This window comes from Mastigoproctus giganteus, chromosome 8 (genome assembly GCF_048544385.1).
Source record: "Mastigoproctus giganteus isolate SK-2022 chromosome 8, ASM4854438v1, whole genome shotgun sequence".
In the NCBI taxonomy this organism is placed as follows: domain Eukaryota; kingdom Metazoa; phylum Arthropoda; class Arachnida; order Uropygi; family Thelyphonidae; genus Mastigoproctus; species Mastigoproctus giganteus.
In genome coordinates, this window is record NC_143582.1 from 41,753,944 (window position 1) to 41,780,408 (window position 26,465).

General features: G+C 35.4%; 1 protein-coding gene across 4 annotated transcripts in view; it reads right to left on the bottom strand.

The window, feature by feature from the left end:
- LOC150081484 (calcium/calmodulin-dependent protein kinase type II delta chain-like) overlaps positions 1-26,465 on the bottom strand; it is a 645,695-nt gene that overhangs the window by 314,536 nt on the left and 304,694 nt on the right. For all 4 annotated transcript variants that reach the window (XM_090379918.1, XM_090379916.1, XM_090379917.1 and 1 more), the window contains exon 8: positions 4,269-4,352. In XM_090379918.1, the coding sequence (XP_090236044.1) occupies positions 4,269-4,352 (84 nt within the window). The remainder of the gene's footprint in view (positions 1-4,268; positions 4,353-26,465) is intronic.

The window sequence follows — 26,465 nt, forward strand, 5'->3', positions numbered from 1 at the left end:
AAGTTTGATATACCATCATCAATATCATTTATAAATACAGAAAACAATAATGGACCCAACACTGAACCCTGAGAGACTCCACTAATAACATTAGTCCACAGTGAGCGGTGTCCATTGATTACCACTCTCTGTCTTCTCCGCCTCAACCAACTGGGGACACATTTGCACATTTCCAGTCCATGGGTAACTCCCCCAAGTATAAAGAAGCTCTCATAATTATGGCTAAGGGTTTGCTTACTTCCTTTGCTGCCTCCTTTAATATATCTGGATAGATCCCATCCACCCCAAGTGCCTTTTTTATGTTTATCTTCAACAATTTCTTCTCCACTTTCCTCTCAGTTATTACAAAATCATCTAGCTCACTGCCAGAATTCAATTCACCTATGGCATTCCCCTTCTTAAATAACTCCTCATGTGTGAATGTCGATGCAAAATATTCATTTAGTTTGTTAGCCACCTAAAAAGGATCATCAACAGTTGAACCATCAATATCCAGTGGACCAATCTGATTCATCCCTTTCCTTCTAGAGTTTACATAGGTAAAGAACTCTTTGCTGTTTTTCTTTGCATCCTTTGCCAAAGATTTTTCATAATCTGCCTTTACCTGCCTAATCTCCTTTGTGCATATTTATGTTTGGAAAAAATATATATAATGGTGTAATTTAGACAAACGCATATAAAGTACCCTTTTTTTTTTTTGCTTTGATTTTTGTGCATTTCCTATGATGTCAGCTATGATTTTCCCTTGAATATTAGCATTAGCAGAGGCATACAATGCAGCGTCAGCCAAAAAAAAAAAAAAAAAAAAAAAAACACCTCCCATTTCCCCTCTCCATTTGTTCCAAATGCCTGTCCAGCTCAGTCTTAAATGTATTTAGACTATCAACTTCCACAAGAAAAGATGGAAGTCTGTTCCACCAATCAACTACCCGCTGGCTAAACGCAGACTTCCGCACAACTATTCTACAACTCTCTTTTCTCAATTTGAAACTGTGCCCCCTCAGGTTCTTAATCTGAGCAAGAAGAAGAATCCCATCAGCATTCAGCTTGCTCAACCCATTCAAGGCCTTATACACCTCAATCAGATCACCTCACAGGTGCCTACTCTCCAGGTGCTGCAGTTTGCAGAACTTAAGCCTTTCTTGGTAAGAGCACCCCTTTGTTCTCCTCACCAATCTTGTTGCCCTTCTTGTACTCGTTCTAGCAGCCCTACATCCTTCCTAAAATGAGGCCTCCAGACCTGTACACTAGTACTCTAGGTCATTAAAATTATTTCCAAAGATGCTTCACAATATTTGTTATTTTATCCCATGACAAATGCTTAACTTACCCTTAATCAAAATTTAAAGTTTTTACCAAGAATGCATCAAGAGTTGAAAATATGGTTGAAAAAAGACCCTAAATGAAGCTCAAAGGATGAAAATTTGATAACACTCCAATTATCCAAATGAATGAATCAATGTAACTCAACTGGCTCACAGCTGAAGACTGCGAGCAATACTTCCAGAAATGACGGCAATGCAGGGATGCTTATTAAATATCATGTCCATTTATGAATCCGCAACAAGTAACTGATAATGTAGAAGCTCCTATATTTTGTGAAATGAATATTATTTATTTATGAAATGTTGTACATGCAAAACAAAACATATTACACAAACTAGCAATAAATTGCATATTAAAATAAACCAGCACAGGTCTGATGTTAGTAATTTCCTAATTAGTAAAAACACTCAAAGAATGATATGTTGCATTGAATATAAAGTGTAACTTAAGCCCTTTCAAAAATACAGCTTTTTTAATATCCATCCTAGTCCCCTGTGGGGGCCTCCATAGCCAGGTGGGCAGGAGTAGCAGTGTGTAGCACATGCTTATTGATTAGATCGGTGTTCGAGCCTGTGACCACCAAATACAGTGGATACGGAAAGGTCAGGGAATGACTGCCGCATATCCCCGGAGCAATATGGCCTTAGTTGCTAATGCTCCTAAAAACCAAATAACAAACAAACGAACATCCTAGCCCAAATGAAATATTGGCACAAGAAGAAATTTGTAATAAATGGATATTTGAAGCAAGACTCGAATGGCAATAGGTCTTAGACTTGCACACCATTGATATAACAGATTCAAATGATGACAATGATAGATTAACACAGTGCACAAATTACATTCAAATATTATTGCTAAAAATCATAGAGCATCGTGAAAAGTATACTGTGTGTGGGTGCACGCACACACAGTATACTTTTAACAATGCAACAGTGTGTCAAGTATTGAAATTTCTGTGTCAAGAATAATAATATACTTTTAACTTTAAAGCTGTTGCTTTCAGTATGTGACAAGGGTTGAGACTTCAAATTAGAAAGAGCACTATATTTTTAATTGCTATGACAAAACATAATTCTTCACAGCTATTAGCAATAAAATAGTAAAATCTGTATATTTATTTCATAAGGTTCTTTTTCAAAAATATGATTTAATAGCTAAATTTCAAGTTCTTGACAAAAAATCAGAAAAAAAAGTCATGACCAAAAGAAAGAAAGAGCCAAATACCAGAAGTCTCCTATATGAACTAAAAGGAAGGAGACTCCTCGTTTGATCCGTGTATGACCTTGACCTTTTACAGGCCATGCAAAGTGGCATAGAACACAATACAACAGTACTTTAGGATGTTGATGAAAGACCTCAGAGATGACCTTTCTTTCCTGCTATATTGCTGAATAGATTAAACAAGGTTTGTAAGTAATGTGGCTAAGGTAAAGAAAGCCAACACGAGAATCACGACAAATTATGGAAACTTACTGGACAAACTGGTTTGCTGCTACCGCAGCTTCATGCTGCATTCTTGGTAAACAGACGATGCATGCTATCAGTCTGGAACAGAAGTTGAGAATGACATTTTGATTGACACATAGGCATGACAGATGATGTACTCATTGATGCATTAACACAACAGATGATAACATCATGGCATTTAGTGATTTATTGGCATTATGATACATATATATATATATATATATATATATATATATATATATAGAGACTCTTCCTTTCTTTGGTTAAATTTAGAACAGGGTGTGCACTCCAGTCTATTCAGTTAAACTGTGGTAAACTCTGACTTTTTTTTTAATAGACTAATATTCGACTAGTGAAAAAAGATTAGGTTAGTTTATTCTACTAATTCAGGATGGATTCAAGTGCAAAACGGTGTGCATAAACTTTAGTGTGCAGTATTGTATATGGTTACAGTTGTTCCACTTGAATCTGTCCCAAATTAGTGGCGTAAACTAACCTAACATTTTTTTCATTAGCCGAATATTAGTCTTTTAAAAAAAAAACCACAGAGTTCACTGGCACCACAGTTTAACCAAACAGAATGCAGTATGCACCCCGTTTTAAAGCTTTACCCTTTCTTTTTCTATTATTTCCTAATCTAACCTTTAAAAGGTTAGGTTAGGAAATAATAGGAAAAGAAAGATTCTTTATATATATATATATATATATATATATATATATATATATCATAACATCAATCAATCACTTAATGCTATGATGTTATCGTCTGTTGTATTCACGCACCAATGAGTACATCGTCTGTAATGCCTACATGTCAATCAATATGTCATTCTTGACTTCTGCTCCAGGCAGATAACATGCATCACCTGTTCACCGAGAATGCAGTGCGAAGCTGCTGGAGTGGCAAACCAGTTTGTCCAGTAAGTTTCCCATAGTTTGCCGTAGTTCTCATGTTGGCTTTCTTTACCTTAGCCAGTAATGTTACAAATTTACAAATATAACTTAGCTAGCCAAGAATAATAATATCAATATTATATAACAATTTCAGAAACATTCTGAAGTACTGCATCAGAAAAAAAAAAAAGCAAAATGACTAACTCCTCTATAAGATACAGTACAATATTCTAGCCTTATTGTTGTAGGAGTTGGGCATTATACTGAGGAAGCTACTGCTGCTTTCACTGCAATCAAGTAGAAAGGGATAAATATGTGTAAGATGCATAATACATCTTGCTTGCATCTCTCTAAGTACAATGCACATAGGGTAGTACACATAAAATACATGCTAAAACTGTGGGATGATTTGAAAATATTTTAGAAAAAATCTTGTAAGTGAACTAACTAAAATACAGAGTAAGCAGATTCAGAATAAAATCTTTTTTATTCTGAACCTCAACACAATAATTATGAATTTTAAAATAAGACATTCTTATATGAAAAATTCAAAACCTTTTAAGTAATTATTGGCTTACCACAAGCCCAAATATCTACAGGTTTCCCATAGGGGTCTTTTTTAAGAACTTCAGGAGATAAATATCCAGGCGTACCAGCAAATCCTTAGTGAATCATAGTAAACAAAAAAATAAAATAAATAAATAATATTAGATTTTTTTTAACATATATTTAAATTACTCATGTTAAAAAAAAAGACTTGTGATCATTAATATCAATGGCCTACAAATCTGAATGTTTTGTAGGTTTCCTTCATGATAAAATATGTAATCCATATGTATTTTGTAGTTTTGAGCAAGAATATTATTAGCATTAGCAGTGGCAAATGATGCAAGAAAGCAAGCTTACACAGCATCAGCAAAAAAAAAAAAAAAAAAAACCTCCCATTTCACATATTCATTCCCTCCTATAGTTTGACTAGTTCTTCCTTCAGTTTCTCTCAACTTTAACAACAGACGGAAGTTTGTTCCAGCAGTCAACCACTCACTAGATAAAGGCAAACTTCTACACATCTATTCTGCAACCATCATTCTCCAATTTGAATTTGTGTTCCCTCATGCGTGTGGTCTGAACAAGAGGAAGAATCCCATCAGCATGGAGCTTGCTCAATCCATTCAAAGCTTTAAACACCTCAATCAGATCGCCTTGTAGGTACCTAGTCACCAAATATTGCAATTTACAGAACTGAAGCCTTTCATGGTAAGAGCAACCATTTGTTCCCCTCACCAATCTCACTGCCCTTCTCTATACTTCTTCCAGCAGCTCTACATCCTTCCTAAAATGAAGCCTCCAGACCTGTAAGCAGTACTCAAGATATGGCCTGACTATTGCCTTATATAATGGGATAATCAACTCCTTATGTCTGCTACCAAAATTCCTGTATATCATTGATAAAACCTAATGAGCTGTCCTGGCAGCTTATCTGCATTGCTCAGAGGACTTCATATCTGATTGCATAATTACCCCCAGGTCTTTTTCATTTTCCACTATCCTGAGTGTAGTACTACACAGTTGGCACATTATTCTGGGGTTACTGCTACCCATACATAGTACTTTGCAGTTATCAATGTTAAACTTCAATTGCCATTTCTCAGCCCATCTGCCTAACTTTTATAGATTCTGTTGCAGTAGCATACTATATTAACCGCCCCTCCTGCCAAACTTTGTATCATTTTTAAACTTGGACATGAAACCTGACATGCTTTTGTTAATATCATTGATAAATATAGAAAACAAAATGGCCCAACACAGAATACCACTAATAACATTAGTCCACGAAGAGCAATGTCCATTGATTACCACTCTCTGTCTGTTCCCACTCAATTACCCCTTTATCCACAGCAGCAACTTTCCTTCAATTCTACACTGTTCCAATCTGTACAGCAGTCTTTTAGTTGCAACAGTATGAAGAGCTTTCCTGAAAACCAGGTATGTATATGCTATAAAAATAATTTTTTGCATCCAGTTCCTTTGTGACCACATTGTAGTATCCAATCAAATTGGTCAAACAAGACTTTCCCTTAACAAACACATGCTGTGTCTGAAGTATAATTGTGGGACTTGTCTATATGATCCTGCAGTACTTCTTTTACCAGTGATTCCATTATTTTCCCTGGAACAGAAGTAAACTAACAGGTCTGTATTACTCATGTCACCCTTTGAGAATTGGGGGTACATTCCCACATCTCCAGTCTCCCATGAATCCAAGGTTGCTCTCATAATTATGGCTAAGCATTTGCTTACTTCCTTTGCTGCCTCCCTTAATATAATTGGATAGATTCCATCCACCCTTTCTTATGTTTAACTTCAGCAATTTCTTGTCCACTTTCCTCTCAGTTATTACAAAATCATTTATCTCCCTGTTAGAGTTTGATAAACTTCTGGCATCCCCTTCCCTAAAGCATTCCTCATGTGTGAATGTAGATGCAAAATACTCATTCAATTTGTTAGCAACCTAAGCAGTATCATCAACATTCAAACCATCGATATCAAGTGAACCAATTTGATTCATCCCTTTTCTTCTAGTGTTCACATAAATAAAGGGCACCTCCGTAGCCAGGTGGGAAGGAGCAGCAGTGCGTAGCACATGTTTCTTGATTAGACCAGGGTTCGAGCCCATCACCACCAAATACGGAGGATGCGGAAAGGTCAGGAAATGACCACCGCATATCCCGGAGCAATATGGCCTTAGTTGCTAATGCTCCTAAAAACCAAATAACAACAACAACAACAACATAAATAAAGAAATCTTTGCTGTTTTTCTTTGCATCCTTCACTAAAGATTTCTTGTAATCTGCCTTTGGTTGTCTGACCTGCTTTGCGACTTGATTACAGACAAGCTTATATCTACCATAGGCTTCTACGTCTCCTGATAATTGATAAGCACCCCCATGCATTTTTCTTCTAGACCACAAATTTCATCAGTTCTTCTTCATAATTTGAAAAATATTTCTTAGTTGGTATGAAAAGCCTAGTAGCTTTTAAGATTAATTCCTTGAATGCTTCCCATTTAGAATTTGCTGATGGTGACATCATGAGTTGGTCCCACTGTATAGAATTTAAAAACTGTCTGAAACCACTGTAGTCACCTTTATGAAAGAAAAACCTCTCCCTTTACTCTTGATCATAGTTACATATTTAAGTAAATCCCAATTCAATACACTGTAATCACTGCCACCTAGTGGTTCTTTTATTTGAAGATTCTTAATGAATTTATCTTGATCTCTCTGTCTTAAACTGTTTATCTTAATCTCTTTATCTTAAAAATTGTTATGTCTGGTTTTTGAGAAAATTAATAATTTTTGTGTTACTAGTTTATTAACACATCATTTAACAAGCTTTAACATACTACAAATTTATATGTTAAAGCTTAAAATGTTTAAGCCCTGATTTAAATGTTTTGAGCCCTGACTTCCATATGTCTTCCCCCCAGAAAATTTTGCCAGCCGGGTGGCATTATGAAGTAGCTGGGTGGGGAAGTGTATTACTTTTGCAATATTATAAAATTTTCTGTTATTTATAAATGAGACTTAAGCAATCCAGAGCAAAAATTAATTGCATAATTTAATATTATATGCTCCTGTCGCATTGATCTCAATCGCATAGTATGTTCAAATTAATATTGATTGAGATCAGTGCCATACAGTACCGCAAGAATCACTTAAATTTTAGCCAGCCTGTCAGTTAAATTCACCGGGTGGTGAGCCCATTTGATAGATCCTGGGGAGAACACTGTCCTCTTAGCTTCTCTCCTAAGTGTTCAGCAGTAATCCATAAGAGTATTTGGAATCTTTTTTTTTTTTTTTTTTTGTAGCTGTTGGTGCATCGGCTTCTGTGGCCATAATGCACCTTCCAAGGTTTTTGTAGTACTTTGATCCAAGCCCGAGGTGGGATTCGAACCCTCGACCTTTGGGTTGCTAGGCAGGCACTTTACCCACCCGGCTAGCCCGGTTGGCAGTATTTGGAATCCTTCATATGGCTTTTATAAGCAAAGAATGTCCTAGTGAAATATTTTCCCTCTTCACTGCTGATGTTGATGAAAGACTTTTGACAAGGAAAGATGAATATTACCCATATTTAGGTGGATGAGAATGTAAATTTTTAAGCTCATATTACAACTCAGTTTTTTGTATGCTTTCAAGAGTTTGTCAACAGATTCCTCATAGTTTGCTGATCTCTGATTTTCTAAAAAAAAATTTTGGAAGAGTGCATGAAGGCATTATACATTGCTTTTCTTGTACTTTTGGAACATTATATATAAAAAAAAAAAAAAAAAAAAAGAAAATCTTCCATCAACATCATGATTTGTGGATCAATGAATATTCTCCCAACATTATTCATGTCATTAAACCCATGAAATTTCTGTGTCAAGTATTGAAAACTATGCTTTTTTTCCCCAAACTTCTCAAACTTTGTCATTTAACTTAATTTAATGCAAAAAGGGAACAATAATATCTTTTTCCTATCTACTACTACTGAACATAACATTCTTCTATCCAGAAATGTACACTTCAAGACGACAAATTTTTTTTTTGACAATATAGAGAACTGTTTGTTCTGCAGCCCCATTCACACAAGAAAGATCAAAATTATGCAACCAAGCTTAAAACCATGTAAAACTATACCTACTTTTGAATTACATTATATCTTGCATAATATATTTTTCTGAGGAAATGATTGCATATTTTCATAGGTTTCCTTCAAAAGGATAGCCTGTCTAAATGGTATGAATGGAAAAATATTTTCATTATAAAATGATAGTCTTTAATCTATGCTTTGGTGAGTCTATAAAAATAAATCCAGTCTTCATGGTTATGCTATGACCCAGAGAATGCATTGGGCGATTGTTTTGGCAGCTGTATTATCCAAATATGGTTGTGTTTTGTGAGCAAGTTAATAATCTATTATAATCTTGAACCCAAGGATTCAGCTTCACTCTAGAAAACTTTACAAGTAGAATTAGGTCATTTAGTTCCACTTCAGTAATCAAATGAGATTGATATTCATTTGGGTATATTTTCTTCTTTTTTTTTTTTTTTTACTGGATACTTCCATTTGTTTATCACCTTTACAAGATGCACATATTCATCTGAAGTCCATATCTGAGGAGGCCTAGGAATTAGCACATCATCAGAATAAGCTACTGATTGCATTTCAGAAGGCAAATGAGAGTATTGGATCTTCTTAATTTTAGATTAGGAGCCAACAAACTTGGTTAAACAAAAACAGCAGTCCTCAAAATGTTCTTTTAATTCCTGAAATATTATTGGCATTTCAAATAGCATTCATTTAACTTTCCACTCAACCATCCTTAAAATGTCAACTGCACACAATGTGCACAACATTTATGTGGAGCTCAAGATTTAATCTTGATCTATTTTGCAGCCAAAATACAGATTGTAAGCTTTTTTTTTTGATCATGGAATAAGTTTTTTTTGTGCTCTTCACTTACATACTCATCATGAACATAACAGAAACTGTCATGTTTATTAACATACTAATGTAAGATTTCAGTTCTCACACAAATATTTCATTAGCATACAAGTTACAGAAACACAAAAAAATGACTGATATTATAGTCGTATATTAAATACAAATCATTAATTTCACAAGCAGAATCTAATGTAGTACTGTGACACATTGCTGCTTACCTGTATTCATATTAAAACATAAACCAACTGATTAAAATATGTTGTGACCCTGTCACACAATAATGAGTGTCATCTGAGTTATTAATAACTTTTAATGATTTAAGCTCAACATGTTTTATTGCCCATCTTCAGGAAAATTAAATAACCAAATGCAATTATAATTGATTTCTTAATATTATATAACTGTAGCTTTTAATATAAAATAATGAAAATTTTCAAAAATGTAATGTGATAGAAATATTTTAAAGTTCATTTTCATGAATGGGAAGAAAAAGCAGATTTAAAAAAAAAAAAAAAGTCTTACTTTATCAGGAAAAATATGTTGTTTAATGGTGAATCATTGAATAACACACTCACAATTGCTACTGATAACATTAAATAAAAATCTAAAGCTAATACCAGTTTAAAAAGATATAAACATTGGTGTAGAAATTTCCCTCTCCAGTTTCAGGGAAACATATAACATGCCTCACAGTTTGATAGATCAATGCCTTTTAAAAACCATTTATTCTTTTCTAAGAAAACTTTGATTTATTGTAGTCCATTTTTTTTTTTTTTTTTTTAATAATGCACAAAGCCAATACTGTTATTTTAATAAATATACACAGAGAGAAAGAAACAGATCAAGAGATTATTAAACTATTTATGAAATAAAGACCAAGAAAAAGTGTATGCATGAAAAGACAATACAAGATCAAAACAGGTCATAAACCAAATATTATTTCAATAAGTTTTTCTAACACCAGTTTAATTCTGCTAATAATGAATTTTAACTGTGTTAATTTGTATTTTGTTGATATCATGTTTTTAACTCTATCAGCAGTACTTTAGATGCAAAAGGGTACACATGCATATAAACATTTTTCAAAGTTGTGTCAACTGTTTTAAAATGCCCCGTTTAATATACAAAGCATCTTGAAATCTTCCACTGTATATTACTATCTGTTATCTATGTTCCCAACTAACAACAGACACAGTTTTAATAGACAACAGCATGAAAAGTTTTTTACAGACTTTTACATGAAAAGTCTTACTTCATCAAGTAAGACTTTTCATGTAAAAAGTAATAATGGAGTTGTTTGATGCAGGCTGCAATACTATTTGTGAAGTCAGAACTTTAAAATTATAAATGCACATCACATAACATGTGGCAGCCCTCAAACTGCTTCACTAACACTGCTTTCTTAAAGATTTATCACTAATAGTAAGTGGCTTCTAGATGGAGTGTAGGAGAGAGATGTGGAGGAGTAAGACCCAAAACAGGCTGCCATAGTAGTGTCCCTCTTTTGGAAATCAATACTTTGGAAATTAGAGGAGAATACTGCAACTGTTACCAGTTAGTAGTATTAGTATTATTAGCAATAGCAAATAAAAAAAACAATGCCCACCATATCTGTATACCCCTTCCAACGGTCTGTCTAATCCTACCTTAAATTTATTCAAACTACCCACTTCCATTCCACAACACCAGATGGAAATTTATTCCAACAATAAATTACTCTCTGGAAAAAAACAAATATTTACAAATATATTCTACAACCATCCTTTATCAATTTAAATTTATGTCCCCTTATGTGTGTTGTCAGAGAAGGAATAACAATGCCATCAGCATTTAGTTTACTCAATCCATTTAAAGCCTTAAACACTTCAGGTCTCCTCACAGGTGGTTAGATTTTGACTTGAAGTTGAAGAAATTCTTTGGAATTCAGACCACAGAGGTTGATAAAATTAAGTCAAGTAATAAAAAAATATAGATGAAAAGGATATTTTGGCATGAAAATAAAAGTAACAATGAATTTTTTTTTTTTTTTTTTTACAAATTTTTAATGATTTTTTTAACAATTCTTTTCAATATAACAACAAATTCACATTTAAAAGTGTTTATGTACTAATTCTCCAAATAGGCCTCTGGGGTTGGGTATATTCATAATATAATTTTAAGTGTTTTCCACCAACCATAGGTTGAAATGACAAAATAAAACGAAAGCCAAAATTTTGAAACTTTATAATTAAAGCTTACAATAAATTACTATTTACGGTGGATATAAAACCAACAATTAAAATATCATAAAATACAATAAAATATACCAGGTTAAAAGCAATAAAATATCTGTAAAACAAATGAAGTATCATAAAATACAATAAAATATACCAGGTTAAAAGCGATAAAATAACTGAAGCTTTCGAAGGCTCCGCCTTTTTTCTCAACAGTACGCTTTTTTACTTTTCAGTGCAACTTTAAATACTCGCAGGTTCACGAGGCCTGTGTCTAAAGACACAAGTTTAGGCCAGTGTCTAAAGACCAAAGTTTATAAAAAACCCATGTGTAAAGGCCAATATTCACATTATAATTCAACTCAGGCCAACCATCACAAGAATAGTGTGATTAGAGCACTAACAGACAGGGCAAAGTCACATTGTAGTACCTCCAAGGATAGAAAGAAAGAGTATGAGCACATCACGGCGGATCTCCTGAAGTGTGGCTACCCCCAGAGGATCATAGAGAAATATATTAGAGGAGAACAGAGGAGAGGTGAGTCTTTTACGCCGATAACCACTGCATACACTCCCTATTATCCGGGTTTAACCAAGCATATAGCTCGGGTTTTATGAAACTACCAGACGCGCTGTGTGCAGCTTCTAGGTCGGAAGCTGCACACATTCGTGTCACAGGTGAAAGACCCCATTTCAAACGAAAATACAAGTGGGGTCATTTATAGCATTAAGTGCCTGGATTGTGGGGAATGTTATGTAGGGGAAACAAAGCGGCGTCTCAAGGATCGTCTAGGGGAGCACACAAAGGCGATAAGGAATGCGAACTACGGAAAACACTTCTCCCAAAAGTGTTCACCATGGCTGAACACTTTTGGGAGAAGCAGCACCATTTCTCCCTGGACGAAGCAGTTATCATTGACCGGGCGCATAGGTTTTTGGACCGCAAGTGGCTCAAGAGCTTGCGGATTAGATCCACTGAGAACAATAGTAATAGAGACAGGGATATGCATATCCATCCCCTCTTTGAGGCAGTGATCCTTAGAGGGGAAGAACGATTCCACCTGACGCGCTCCCGAGCCACTTCCAGTTCCGACACGCACGAGAACACTGCACATGCCATCAAATCACATGACATGTGCCGTGAACCTGCGGGTATTTAAAGTTGCACTGTAAAGTAAAAAAAGCATACTGTTGAGAAAGAAGCAGAGCCTTCGAAAGCTTCAGTTATTTTATCGCTTTTAACCTGGTATATTTTATTGTATTTTATGATATTTTAATTGTTGGTTTTATATCCAATGTAAATAGTAATTTATTGTAAGCTTAATTATAAAGTTATCAAAATTTTGGCTTTCGTTTTATTTTGTCATTTCAACATAAAAAATGCTTAAAGTTATATTATGTTTATGTACTAATTCATTTTTCCATGAATTAACTCAATCCCATAGACCTATTTTAAAACTCAAAAGTCAGAGTAAATACTTGTTCTGCAAACTCACTGCTCAAAGGTTTAAAAACTGCACTTAACAGAATCACCAAAGATAACCACAATCATCTGGAAATATAAATAGGAAAAAAGTGCACAGAAAAAAAAAAAAAATCATCATCCTTAACAGGATACTGGACCTGATTTCATATTAAGGTTGATAACAAATATTAAATATACTGCTTACCAAATTTTAATTCAATTAGCTTGTTACTTTCATTTTAATTTGATGATAATAAATTTTAATTTCAATAATCTCCTTTGGTGATATTATTTCTTCAAAAATTGCACCCAATGTTAACACAATGTTAATTATTCTGAGCCTTCACAAGTAGTAAAGTGGTTATTATCAGTCTTCCCACACTAGGTAGAAAATGTCTCAGTTCAAATCCCTTCAATGACCTGAGGAATTTTTACGGGCTTTCCCCCCCCCCCCACAATGTAGCTGAGTTAGTCTGTTGAGGCCAATGTTAACACAATGTTAATTATTCTGAGCCTTCACAAGTAGTAAAGTGGTTATTATCAGTCTTCCCACACTAGGTAGAAAATGTCTCAGTTCAAATCCCTTCAATGACCAGAGGAATTTTTACGGGCTTTCCCCCCCCCACAATGTAGCTGAGTTAGTCTGTTGAGGGGTAACATCGCTTCTTTCATCCACAAATTCGAATTTTTTGCCCATCAAACCGACTGAAGAATACACAAAATTACAGGCACAATGTGTTGATGCCTCATAGAATCAGCATATTGGTGCTGAATGCACACCTAACCTAACTATACAAAGATGACAAAACAGTAGTAATGAAGTTGTTTGATACAAGCTGCAATACTATTTGTGAAGTTAGAACTTTAAAATTATAAAAGCACATCGCATAACATGTGGCAACCCTCAAAAAACTTCACTACTACTGCTTTCTCAAGGATTTATTACTTTCAGTGATAAATCCTCTGGCTTCTAGACAGAGGGGAAGAGATGAAGAGGAGTAAGTGTCAAAACAGGCTGCCATAGTAGTTTCCCTCTTTTAAATAAATGCAGATTAATCTTAGTGCAGCATCATTTGTTCAAAAGTAGTGCGATATCAAGGCAACACAAAGTGAGAATAAACTGCAGCATTCTGCAATGTTCATCTTTTTAATGCCATGTTTTCCAACCAGTCTTCATCACACAATAGTGTTCCACAAGCACTGCAAAATGTTCTACCAAAAAATAACACATGTATATTTCGATATTTTGATGCACTCTAAGATAAAAAAAAAAAAATATATATATATACTCGCTATATTTATACTATGAAAAATTCTTGTGATGCAATTAATTTATGTTATTTTGTGTCTAGAAGACAGTTTTTTTTGTTCTGAAAGTGAATGAATGGAATAAAGTTTATATAATATGGATTTGGTTTCTTACCCATTCCAAAGTGTTCCAGTACTCAAAAAAGGTTCAAAAACACTGTTCTAATGCAATGGTAATTAAGAAGCATTTACTAGGAAGTTAAACTCTGTCAACCACAAAAATAAGAGACAATCAGGAAGTTCTCCTATTTTTCATAATGAAGTATCTGTAGAGGAAAAAAATAAAATAAAATAATAATCCAATAATATGAACCAGAATACTAACCACCCTTATTGCTATATCCTGGATGTGCAAGCACTAAAAAGTCATTAAAAAAATAATAAAAAAATAAATATATAAATAAATTAAGAATTCAAAATAGGAATTTATGGCTTTTGCTTTATTTTCATGAAATTATCATTATATACACAAAATACTATTACTGTACTTTCCAAACCATAGGCCAGAACTACATTTTAGGAAAAAAAATAAAAATAAAAATAAAATAATAATAAAAAAAAAAATATATATATATATATATATATTTATTTATAATTATCAATAATGCCACCAAGGGCATTATTGATTCCAAATTTTTTGAAAGACAGCAACTGTCTTGTGTTTCACTAATGCCCATGCATTTTCTCATTTGCACAATATGAAAATGATAGTCACTTTATTCATCTTATTGTAATTTGATGCCTCCATCCACTTGGTCCACACCTTGCACATGAATGCTTTAGAGAAGAGTTTTTAATTGAGATATCTAATGGCTGCTGGCTAAGACCTCCTGTAATTATAGCAAATAAGGTGTTTAATTCAACAGCCATCTTTTTTTTGTTGCTTCCATGATCTTAATTGGTTACACAGTAAAAAAAAGAAATGGTTGCACTTTTCAGAAGGCCACTTGGACATTTGTACCATAGGTTCTCTAGACATGACTAGAGATAGAAACAATGCATAAACTTAGTATATCTTTGGGCCAATAAGATGCCACTGAATTTTGGGCAGCATTTTCCAAGAAAAATAAAAACACATATTACAGTCCAGAAAATACAGTATATCAATTCCTAAGGAATAAAAGCAGCTATCAATTTTTCTGCTAAAATTGTTACCCATAATAATAAGAATTTTCTTCACTCTTTCAACATTAATACGGCCTGCCATTCAACTGAATGGAGTATGTTTAAAACATACATTTATGATATTCACATCACTTTCAATAAAATGTTCTTCAATAACCTTGGAAATATTCTTATTTTCTCTAAGTCTTGCTTTAGCACAAAATATTGTCATGTATCATGTACAGTGCAATCCTTATCATCCAAAGAACAGCTAATTTCAATCAAAAATCAGTAATTTCTTGCAAAGATTTCACCAATGTCTTATCCATTTTCTCAAATGATACCAGGCATCTATTAAGTTGAAAGGCATGCAACAACGAAGAAGACAAGAGTATTAGTATGCCATACAGTGCAAGGAAGCCCTTGGCTTTTTCTGCACTAGCCAAAAAATAATAATAATAATAAACAATAAAATAAATAATAATAATAATAACAATAAATAAAATAACATAAAATAATAACATACATACGTGTTTTCCTCCTCACATAGGCAACAATCTAGCTTTCAATTTCCCTAAGTTATCAGTCCCAACTACCCAAGAAGGCAACTTATTACAGTAACAACTTGCTGGCTGAAAAACATTCAACCAATCAAAACCTCCCCCATCCCGTAATTTTAATATATATTGCCTCAATCATTTATAACAGGTAAAAGTTTTCCTTCATTCATTTTACTATTCCCTCTCAGAGTCTTAAAGACATCAATCTGATCCCCTCTAAAATGCCTGATTATCAAACTCTTTAGTTCATATATTCAGTTCTTTCCTCCTATGGATGCACTTTTTGCAGATCTCACCAAGTAAGATGCCCATCTCTGGATCCTTTAAAGAAGCTTAATGTATTTTCTAAGGTGCAGTCTCCATATTTGGGCACAATACTCCAAGTGCAGTCTTACAACCACCTTAGGAGTGGAATTATCGTGACAAACAAATATTCGATAAATCATCAATGGGATGCCGTGGGTCCTGCCCACCCTGCAAATTTATCTAAAAAATTTATTCTGGAGTTATTTCCAAAGTGCATTCTGCTGCATTAAAGGGCAGTTGCCTTTTCTCTGACCATCCTCATATGGATGCACTTTTGCAGATCTCACCAAGTAAGATGCCCATCTCTGGTCCCTTTAAAGAAGCTTAATGTATTTTTTAAGGTGCAGTCTCCATACTTGGCCACAATACTCCAAGTGCAGTCTTACAACCACCTTAGGAGTGGAATTATCTCAACAAACAAATATTCGATAAATCATCAATGGGATGCCGCAGGTCCTCCCCACCCTGCAAAATTTATATAAAAAATTTATTCTGGAGTTATTTCCAAAGTGCATTCTGCTGCATTAAAGGGCAGTTGCCTTTTCTCTGACCATCCTTGAAGCCTATCCAAGTCACCCTGTTAGTTTAACTTCTGTTCCGGGGAAAATAATGGAGTCACTGGTTAAAGAAGCATTGCAAGATCATCTAGACAAGACTGCAGTAATAATTCAGACACAGCATGGGTTTGTGAAGGGAAAGTCTTGGCTGACAAATTTGATTGGATACTATGATGTGGTTACAAAGGAACTGGATGTAAAAAATAATTTTCATATCATATACTTGGATTTCAGGAAAGCTTTTGATACTCTTGCATATGGAAGACTACTGTACAAATTGGAGCAGTACAGTATTAAGGGCAATTTGCTACAACGGATAAAAGGGTGGTTGAGTAGGAGATGACAGAGAGTGGTAATCGATGGCTGCTGCTCTTCATGGACTAATGTTATTAGTGGAGTCCCCAAGGGTTCGATGTTGGGCTTGCTTTTGTTTTGTATATTTATCAATGATATCAATGAAGGTAAAGTTAAAGTGCAGCCATTATCAACCCACTGTAGGATGGAAGCCGCCTCAACAATTCATGCTGAGGGAAATGGACCATAATCTGCCACGCTGGTCCAGTACGGGTTGGCAGATTGACCATATTCAGCAGTCAGGGGCTTGAACCATATTCAGCAGTCAGGGGCTTGAACTCCGGTCTACTCAAAGAGATTGTGTGCTACTGCACCCCCACTCCTGACCACTCGGCTACGGAGGCTGTTGAAGGCATATCAGGCTTAATGTCCAATCTGCAGATGATACAAAGGTTGGCAGGGTTGTTAATGACAGTAAGGGCAGTGTGCTACTGCAACAGGAACCAGAAAATTTGGACAGATGGGCGGCAACTGAAATTTAATATTGACAAATGGCAGCCTATGGTACTACACTAAGGGGTGGTAGAAAATGAAAAGACCTGGGAGTAATTGTGCAGTCAGTTACTGTTTGTTTGTTGTTTGGTTTTTTTTTTTAGGAGCATTAGCATTAGCATTTTTTTTTAGGAGCATAAGGCCATATTGCTCTGGGATATGTGGTGGTCATTCCCTGACCTTTCCGCATCCTCCGTATTTGGTGGTGACGGGCTCGAACCCCCCGTCTAATCAGGAAGCGTGTGCTACGCACTGCTGCCCCTTCCCACCTGGCTACGGAGGTGCCTCCAACAGCAGTCAGTTATGAAGTTTCCTGAGCAACGCAGACAGGATGCCAAAGCAGGTCATGGGCTATTTGTCAATGATATGCTGGAATTTTGCTAGTAGGAAAAAGTAGGTGATTTTCCCTTTGTATAAGGCAATGGTCAGGCCATGCCTTGAGTACTATGTATAGATCTGGAGACCTCATTTTAGGAAGGATGTAGGGTTGCTTGAAGGAGAAGGGCAACAAGATTGGTGAGGGGAACGAACGAAAGGGTCCTCTTACCAAGAAAGGCTTAAGTTGTGCAAACTGCAGTGGCTAGGCACCTGCAAGGCAATCTGATTGAGGTGTATAAGGCCTCGAATGGGTTGAGCATACTCAATTCTGATGGGATTCTTCAGCTTGCTCAGATTATGAACCTGAAGGGGCATAAATTCAAATTGAGGAAAGACAATTGTAGAATAGATTGTAGAATAGATTCTACAATTGTAGAATAGACAATTGTATGGAAATTTGCATTAGCCAGCGGGTAGTTGATTGCTGGAACAAACTTCCATCTGTTGTTGTGGAAGTTGATAGCTTAAATAAATTCAAGGAGGAATTGGACAAACTCTTAGAAAGAATGGATGTGTGAAATTGTGTTTTTTTTTTTTTTATTATTTATTATTTTTTTTTGCTGATGCTACATAAGCTCATATGCTTGTTTTCTTGCATCACATGCCTCTACTACTACTACCCCAAAGGAGCTCTGCTTTGTGCTGATCATTAACTACTCTCCTAAATCTGTGCATCTGCAAATTTTGACATCATTATACCCTCTATCTTGTCATCGATGTCATTTATGAAAATCAGAAACAATGATGGTTCCAGAACCAATCCTTGGGGTACCCTACTTCTAACATTAGATCAATCTAAAAAGAAACCATTAACCACAATTCTCTGCATCCTGTCCTGCAGCCATCTTAAAATTTTACTGTGATCTCAACAGGTTCCAGCTTATACAGTAACACAGCAGCCAACTTTCAACTTTGAAAAAGCTGGAGATTAAGTATTTGTATGCAGGAGGAAGACTTTTTGAAGTTTTTGGCAAAAAAAAAAAAAAAAAAACCAGGAGACTTTTAGGAAAAAGCAAAAGGATTTTTTAAAACCATACTGCACTAGAAATTAAATTTCACTGAAAAACACACATTTCATAATAAAATACAGTCACAGGATTCTTTACCAGTACAATATGCTTTTAAACACTTAACTAACCTCTCTCTGTGGATTTCTGTTTGGATTATCTGTTAGAAATCAACCTAATTATGACTGCTTCAAAAAAAAACAAAAAAAAAAAAAAACCATTGCAAGTCTTCATAAATATTGAGTCAATTTTTTGTTTATAACAATGACAATGTTATTCATAATTGGCTGTCAACAGCATTTCCAAAAATGCACCAGAAAGATCTGAATTCAGTTTTTTGATTCACTTGGCTAAATTTTAAATGCCCAGCACTGCTATGAGGAATTATTAAAATGCCAAGAATGACTTGGGATAACTTATTATATTTCAAAGTTCCTTGTGCACATGTTAATTCTCCAACCAAGGACCACTGTACATGGGTTCTAACATTAAAATTAATATAAGTGTGAAAACTATCATTTCTTTACCTTGAATGATATCGAAAAGTACTGGAAAACATGCATGTTTTTGTGAAATCAATTTTTTTTTTCAATTTGGCTCAAAGAACTTGCCATTCAATAATGCTATTGGATAACAAATTGGTTCTCCAAATACAATTACATTTAAATTAAAGTTAAATAACATTTAACTTAACAGTTCTAATAATCTGGTTGGAAAACTTGCTATTCTATGAATTCTGTGTGGAGCTAGCAGACTTTCAGCTGCTGTAAGGAAACAAGTTTGGTCTTAGAAATTCACAACAGAAAATTGCTGGCTGCCAAACTATTCTGCAATTTACCAAATTTAATCAGTCATTCAGATTTTGCTTTGGGTATGTTAAATATTTTAAGTTGTACCATTTCACTGAATCATATCAGCATACAAATTGCCTCAATGGCATAATGCACAAACCAAACTGCACTAACTTTTTTTTTTTTTTACCATATGTAAGAAACACATTACAGTGAAGTCCTACTGTGTCAGCCAGTTTTTTGCATGCCATATATTTATCTCTTCACTTGTCTGTTAAATGTTCAGTTAGCCTTTACTAATCTATTGATGGGGAGGGGTTCGCTCATATTTCTAGACTATCAACTACATGAGTTAGGAGTTGTTTTCAACTTTTTTCTTTGAAAATAAATTCTTAATTATATTAGTTTGTAATAAACTTTATCAAATAAATTAATTTACTATATTTCATAATTTCTCTCTTTCTCTATTTTTAATAGCTAACTGAACAATTATAGCAAACTATTCTTGTGTGTGTTTATCATGGCCATATTCATTAACAAATTTCAGAAAAATAATCAACAGAATATTTAAGAAATTCAATTTTCACAATTTCACCATTTTTTGTAAAAAGAAAAAGATGGAGGGGAAAAAACAGTGCATTTTCTAAATGACAGAATATTAAAGGCTTTATGGATATTAAGTTATAACTAATTAAACACTTAGCTACATTAAGAAATAAATGAATGTACATGATTAGCACAATAAAATTATTTATTAAACAAAATTTTGTATGTGATATTAATAATCAAAAGAAAGATACTACAAACCATGTGTAGATGTTACGTACAAAGGGTACTAGGAAAGTTTTGCAATACAGCTTTGTTTATTTAATTTTTTCAAAGTAATTTCCTCTACATTCAATACACCTCTCCATCCTCCGAAACCAATCTTTAAACCAGTTCTGCCAAGTTTCACTAGGGAGTAAAGCACACTCGTTGTCCCAAGCCCGTAGAAGGTCCTCATCACTGGAAAACCGCCTCCCTTTTAGCTTCATTTTCACATGCGGGAACAGTGCAAAGTCGCAGGGAGCAAGGTCTGGACTGTAGGGAGGGTGCTCGAGAAGTTTCAGTCCTGTCGTGGTCAAATATTCGGTGCAGGCTTTGGCGCGGTGAGCTGAAGCATTATCGTGATGGAGGTACCAGGTGTCCATTCTTGACTTTGGCCGCAGGTTCTTCATAGATCCAATGACTTTAGGCAGGCATTGTTCAGTATACCACTTAGCTGTGACTGTCTTCTGCGTGTCCAAAACGACACGTTCCACAATTCCACTCGATTTGAAAAATACAGCTATCATTTTCTTCTTTACAGATCGGGATTTTCTGACAATTACGGGTGTGTCGTCATCATCAAAGACCCAAACTTTGTTTTGAGCCTTGGTCGGCAGATCGTAATAGTACAGCCAAGTCTCGTCACCTGTCACGATGTTGTTCACATACCGAGATTGTCCCTTATCAAACTTTTTTAACATCTCCCGGCACCAAGTCACACGTCGTGTCATCTGCTCTTCAGTCAGTTGATGCGTCACCCAGAGAGAACAAAGTTTATTCACGTGCAAATGATCTTGCAGAATCGAATGAATTGCTGGTGCATTTAGGCCCAAAGTATCCTCTATCTGTTGGTAGGTCACTCGCCTGTTTTCGTCAAGCATTTTCCTCACAGCAGTAACGTTTTCCTCCGTAACTGACGTTCGTGGCCTTCCCGGCCTCTCAGAATCCTCCAGAGTGAAATTTCCCCTTTGGAATTCTCTATACCACCTGAATATCATTGTACGATGTGGACAATCATCATCTAGTGCAAGAGTCATTTCTTCTAAGCACTGGTCTATGGTTAAACCACGCACGAAATTATACCGCAAAACTGTCCTTATCTCATTTCGTGACCACGATGCCATCGCAAGCACTTTACACTCTCACTACTAATGAATAACTGAGCCCATCGACTTGGCGCGGCGGCTACTATGCACGTATGAACATATCTCAACATGCAGCAACAAGCAGCTTCCTGTGATTCATTGTTGCGTCATATTGCAAAACTTTCCTAGTACCCTTTGTATATTTACTGGTAATGGCTATAAGGTAATAAAAATTAATTACAATATACCACCACAACAATGGTACCTAACAACCAGGTATGTTTTGTTAGGTGCCAGCATTGTAATGGTTACATCGTAATTAATTTTTGTTACCTTACAACCATTCCAATATGTAACATTCATAGTTATAGTGTCTTTCTTTTAATTATTAATATCATTTTCTTGCAAATACCTCATTATCATCCCGCCCTCCTTTTTTTTTTAAAAATTAGTATGTTAATTAAGTTAAAAAAAAAAGGTAAAACTTTCAAAAGGTAAAAAAAACTTTCAAAAACCTATCCATTTTCAAGAGCTTGAAATTTCAGCAGCCACACTGTATAGTCTCATCCACATTCTCTATAGATATGTGGAAATTTGCTTTTTGCCAGAAGATAGTTGATTGTTGGAACAAACTTCTAATGATCAAACTACCCACTTCCATCTGGTGTTCCTGAAGACTTTATTTATTATTATTTTTTTTCTGATGCTGTATATAAGTTTGTTCTTGTTTGGTCTAAAGCATGTCCACTAGTCAAAGGTATTTACAATTAACTATTTTGACAATAAATACAATCATTAACTGTATTTAATAGGCTTCACAACCATGGTGCACTCAAATGCACGTTCATTATTGCACTCTTGCACTTGATCACTCAACTATGTTGGGGATTGCTTCCTTGTATCATTATTATTATTAGCCATATGGTGTAAGGAAGCCTGAGGCTTATGTAGCACCAGGCAAAAAGAATTTTTTTTCTGAATTATCCTGAGAGAGAGAGAAGTAGAAGGGAATCATCAAGAAAAAGAAGAATGATGATATCCAGCTTAGGACCCTGAGTTTGCCAAGCCCATACTCACCAGAAGTGAGCCCCTGGGGTTAATTTGCTACATACTAATAAGGCAGACTCTCCACTGTAAATCTGGAGAGTTGATAGCTATGCAGTAGCCTCTTGTGAGGGACTGAATCAGATTCTTTGCTAAAATCCAAATAAATACCACTGAAATTATTTCCTACATCCAGTTGACAAGTAACTCTGTCAAAATAACTAAGTTTAGTTAAAATGGTTTTCCCTTATATTCCTGTATCTGTCAGATTTCCACTTCTAGATAAATGTCACTGTATTGCACCCTTTATCACTGCTGCAATGATTATCCATTCCATACCACTGAACTCAGACTTACCCACCTGTAGTTACCTACTTTGACCTTTATGTACTGGTGATATATTGGCACTTCTCCAATCCAGAAGAATCTATCATTAGTCTAAAAATGCCCTCATAATTAATCTTAATTGTTCAATGCACTCTCTTCTAAATTACTAGCATATCATCATCTCCACTGGTCTTACTTGCATTTAGGCTTGAAGGTTTTTCTGATGACTGTGGATTTATTCTTCTTCAGTAGCTGTTTCATGATTCATATTGAAGCTGCATCCTCTCCATCCAAATTTTTAGTCTATCACTGGTCAAACTTTTATATATGAGATAGACAAGAAAAATGTGTGCCCACTCAAAGCAGCTTTCTGCTAAAATGTGGCAGAACAAAAAGTTAAAACACTTAGTGTACACATAATGAAATCTTTTACAAAGGATGCAAATAAAAAGGGCTCTTTACTTACATAAACTCTAGAAGGAAAGGGATGGATGATATTGGGCCACTTAACATAGATGGGTTGACTATTGATGATCATGCTCAGATGGCTTATAAACTGAATGAGTATTTTGCATCTAAATTCACATATGAGGAGTTATTCGATGAGGGGAATGCCAGAGGTTTATCAAGCTCTAACAGGGAGCTAAGTGATTTTGTAATAATTGAGAGCAAAGTGGAAGAGAAATTGTTGAAGTTAAATATAACGAAGGCACCTGGGGAGGACGGGATCTATCCAGTTATATTAAAGGAAGTAAGCAAATCATTAGCCATAATTATGAGAGCTTCCTTGGACTCATTGATGATACATTTGCACACCTGTGCAAATGTTTCATCAATTCACATCGGGGGGGGGGGTTCAAAATGTGACACAAGTAACTATAGACCTGTTAATTTAACTTGTGCTCCAGGAAAAATAATGGAGTAACTGGTTAAAAAACATTGCAGGATCATCTAGACAAGACTATAGTAATAGTTAAGACACAGCACGGGTTTATTGAGGGGAGGTCTTGTCTGACCAATATGATTGGATACTATGATGTGGTCACAAAGGAACTGAATGTCAAAAATAATTTTGATATCATATACTTGGATTTCAGGAAAGCTTTTGATACTGTTGCACATGGAAGACTGCTATACAAATTCTAGAGGTATGGCATTAAGGGTAAGTTGCTACAATGGATAAAGTGATGGTTGAGTGGGAGACACGTTGGCACTAATGATATTAAGAGTAAGAGACCGGCAGAATTACTTAACAAATACAGGTCACTGTTGAAAAAAAGCCATGAATTAGGGTTGAATTTGAAAGTGTCTGCAATTCTGCCTAGATACGATAAGAGGGAGGGAGATCAATGAAAGCCTTGTCGATCAATTCGGCCCTGAAAAGATTGTGCAAGGCTCAAGGGGTGAAATTTTTTTCAGCCTGGTCTGTACTTGTTAAGAGGAGAGACTGCTTCTACAAGGATGGGATACACTTAAATAGAAAGGGTGCAAGAATATTTGCTGATGCTATCGAGGCAGTGTTAGGTGGGTCGGAAAATTGCTAGCTTGGGAGAGATACAAGGACTAATAGATTAACAGTAGCCACTGGCAGAGGTGAAATGATTCTTGCACTGTGTCTACTGGAATGAGCAGAAGCCTGGAAAACAAGATACAGGATATTTCAGAGACTGCTAGGAGTCATTGCAGTACAACTAAACACATGGGTTGTGTTAGGGTAGCTAAGAATAGGAACAGGTGCATGTATACTTGTGTGTACACCAATGCTAAGAGTTTGGTAAATAAATTTGATGAATTTGAGGTATTTCTCAAAACATGAAAGGCAGATATTGTTGGGATATCAGAGACGTGGTGTCACACAGACATAAGGAATGCAGAACTGGAATGTGTACAGAAAGGATAGACAGGACAGGAAGGGAGGAGGGGTTACGCTATTAGTTAAGAAACACAAAATCCAAGGAAGTGAATCCAGTCGACATCGCTGGACAGTGCAGTCGAGTCAGTGTGGTGTGACATAAGCATTGGGAGACCAAAATTGAGAGTATGAGTGTGTTACAGGCCTAATGACTCTGATGAGTATAATAAGACACTGTATAGGGAAATAGAGTGGGCCAGTAAATCAGAGTGTCTTATAATGGGGGATTTTAATTTCCCAGATAATTGACTGGAATTTGTGTGTTGGTCACTCACACACTAGCAAGGCTTTTGTGGATTTATTGGATGATTGTTTTCTACATCAGCATGTTCAGGAGGCAATTAGAGGGAGTAATACTCTTGATTTGATTATCAGTAGTGATTCTTCATGCATTAAGAATCTGCAGATAAAGGAAACACTAGGTGGCAGTGATCACAGTGTGCTGAAGTGGGATTTACTCAAAGAGGTAACTACCATCAGGGGTAAAGGGAAGGGATTTTGCTTTCGTAAAGGCGACTATGATGGTCTGAGACAGTATTTAAATTCTATACAGTGGGACCAAGTGATGATGTTACCAACAGCAAATTCAAAATAGGAAGCATTCAAAGAACTTATCTTGGAAGCTACTAGGCTTTACATACAAAGTAAGAAATATTGTTCAAGGTTTAGGCCTAAATGAATGTCAGATGAACTAATGAGACATATGGCAGAGAAGAAAAATGCATGGGATAAATAAAAATTAACATGTGACACAGAAGCCTATGATAGATATAAGTTGATCAGTAACCAAATTACAAAGGAGGTTAGGCAGGCGAAGGCAGATTACGAGAAATCTTTGGCAAAGGATGCAAAGAAAAACAACAAAGAGTTCTTTACTTATGTAAACTCTAGAAGGAAGGGGATGAATCAGATTGGTCCACTGGATATCAATGGTTCAACTTTTGATGATATTGCTCAGGTAGCTAACAAACTAAATGAATATTATGCATCGACATTCACACATGAGCAGTTATTCAGCAAGGGGAATGCCAGAGGTATATTCAACTCTGGCAGTAAGCTAGATAATCTTGTAATAACTGAGAGTAAAGTGGAGGACAAATTGTTGAAAAAAACACAAGAAAGGCATCCGTGGTGGATGAGATCTATCCAGTTATATTAAAGGAGGCAGCAAAGGAAGTAAGCAAACCATTAGCCATAATTATGAGACCTTCCTTGGACTGAGGGGAGGTACCCATAGACTGGAGATGTGCAAATGTGACCCCAATTCACCAAGGAAGATCAAAGGCTGACACAAGTAATTATAGACCTGTGAATTTAACTTCTGTTCCAGGAAAATTAATGGAGGCACAGATTAAAGAAGCACTGCAGTATCATCTAGACAAGACTTCAGTTATAGCTCTGATATAGCATGGTTTTGTTAAGGGGAAAGTCTTGCCTGACTAATTTGATTGGATACTATGATGCAGTCACAAAAGAACTGGATGCAGGGAATAACTTTGATATTATATATTTGGATCTTAGAAAGGCTTTTGATACTGTTGCTCATGGAAGACTGCTGCACAAATTGGAGCAGTG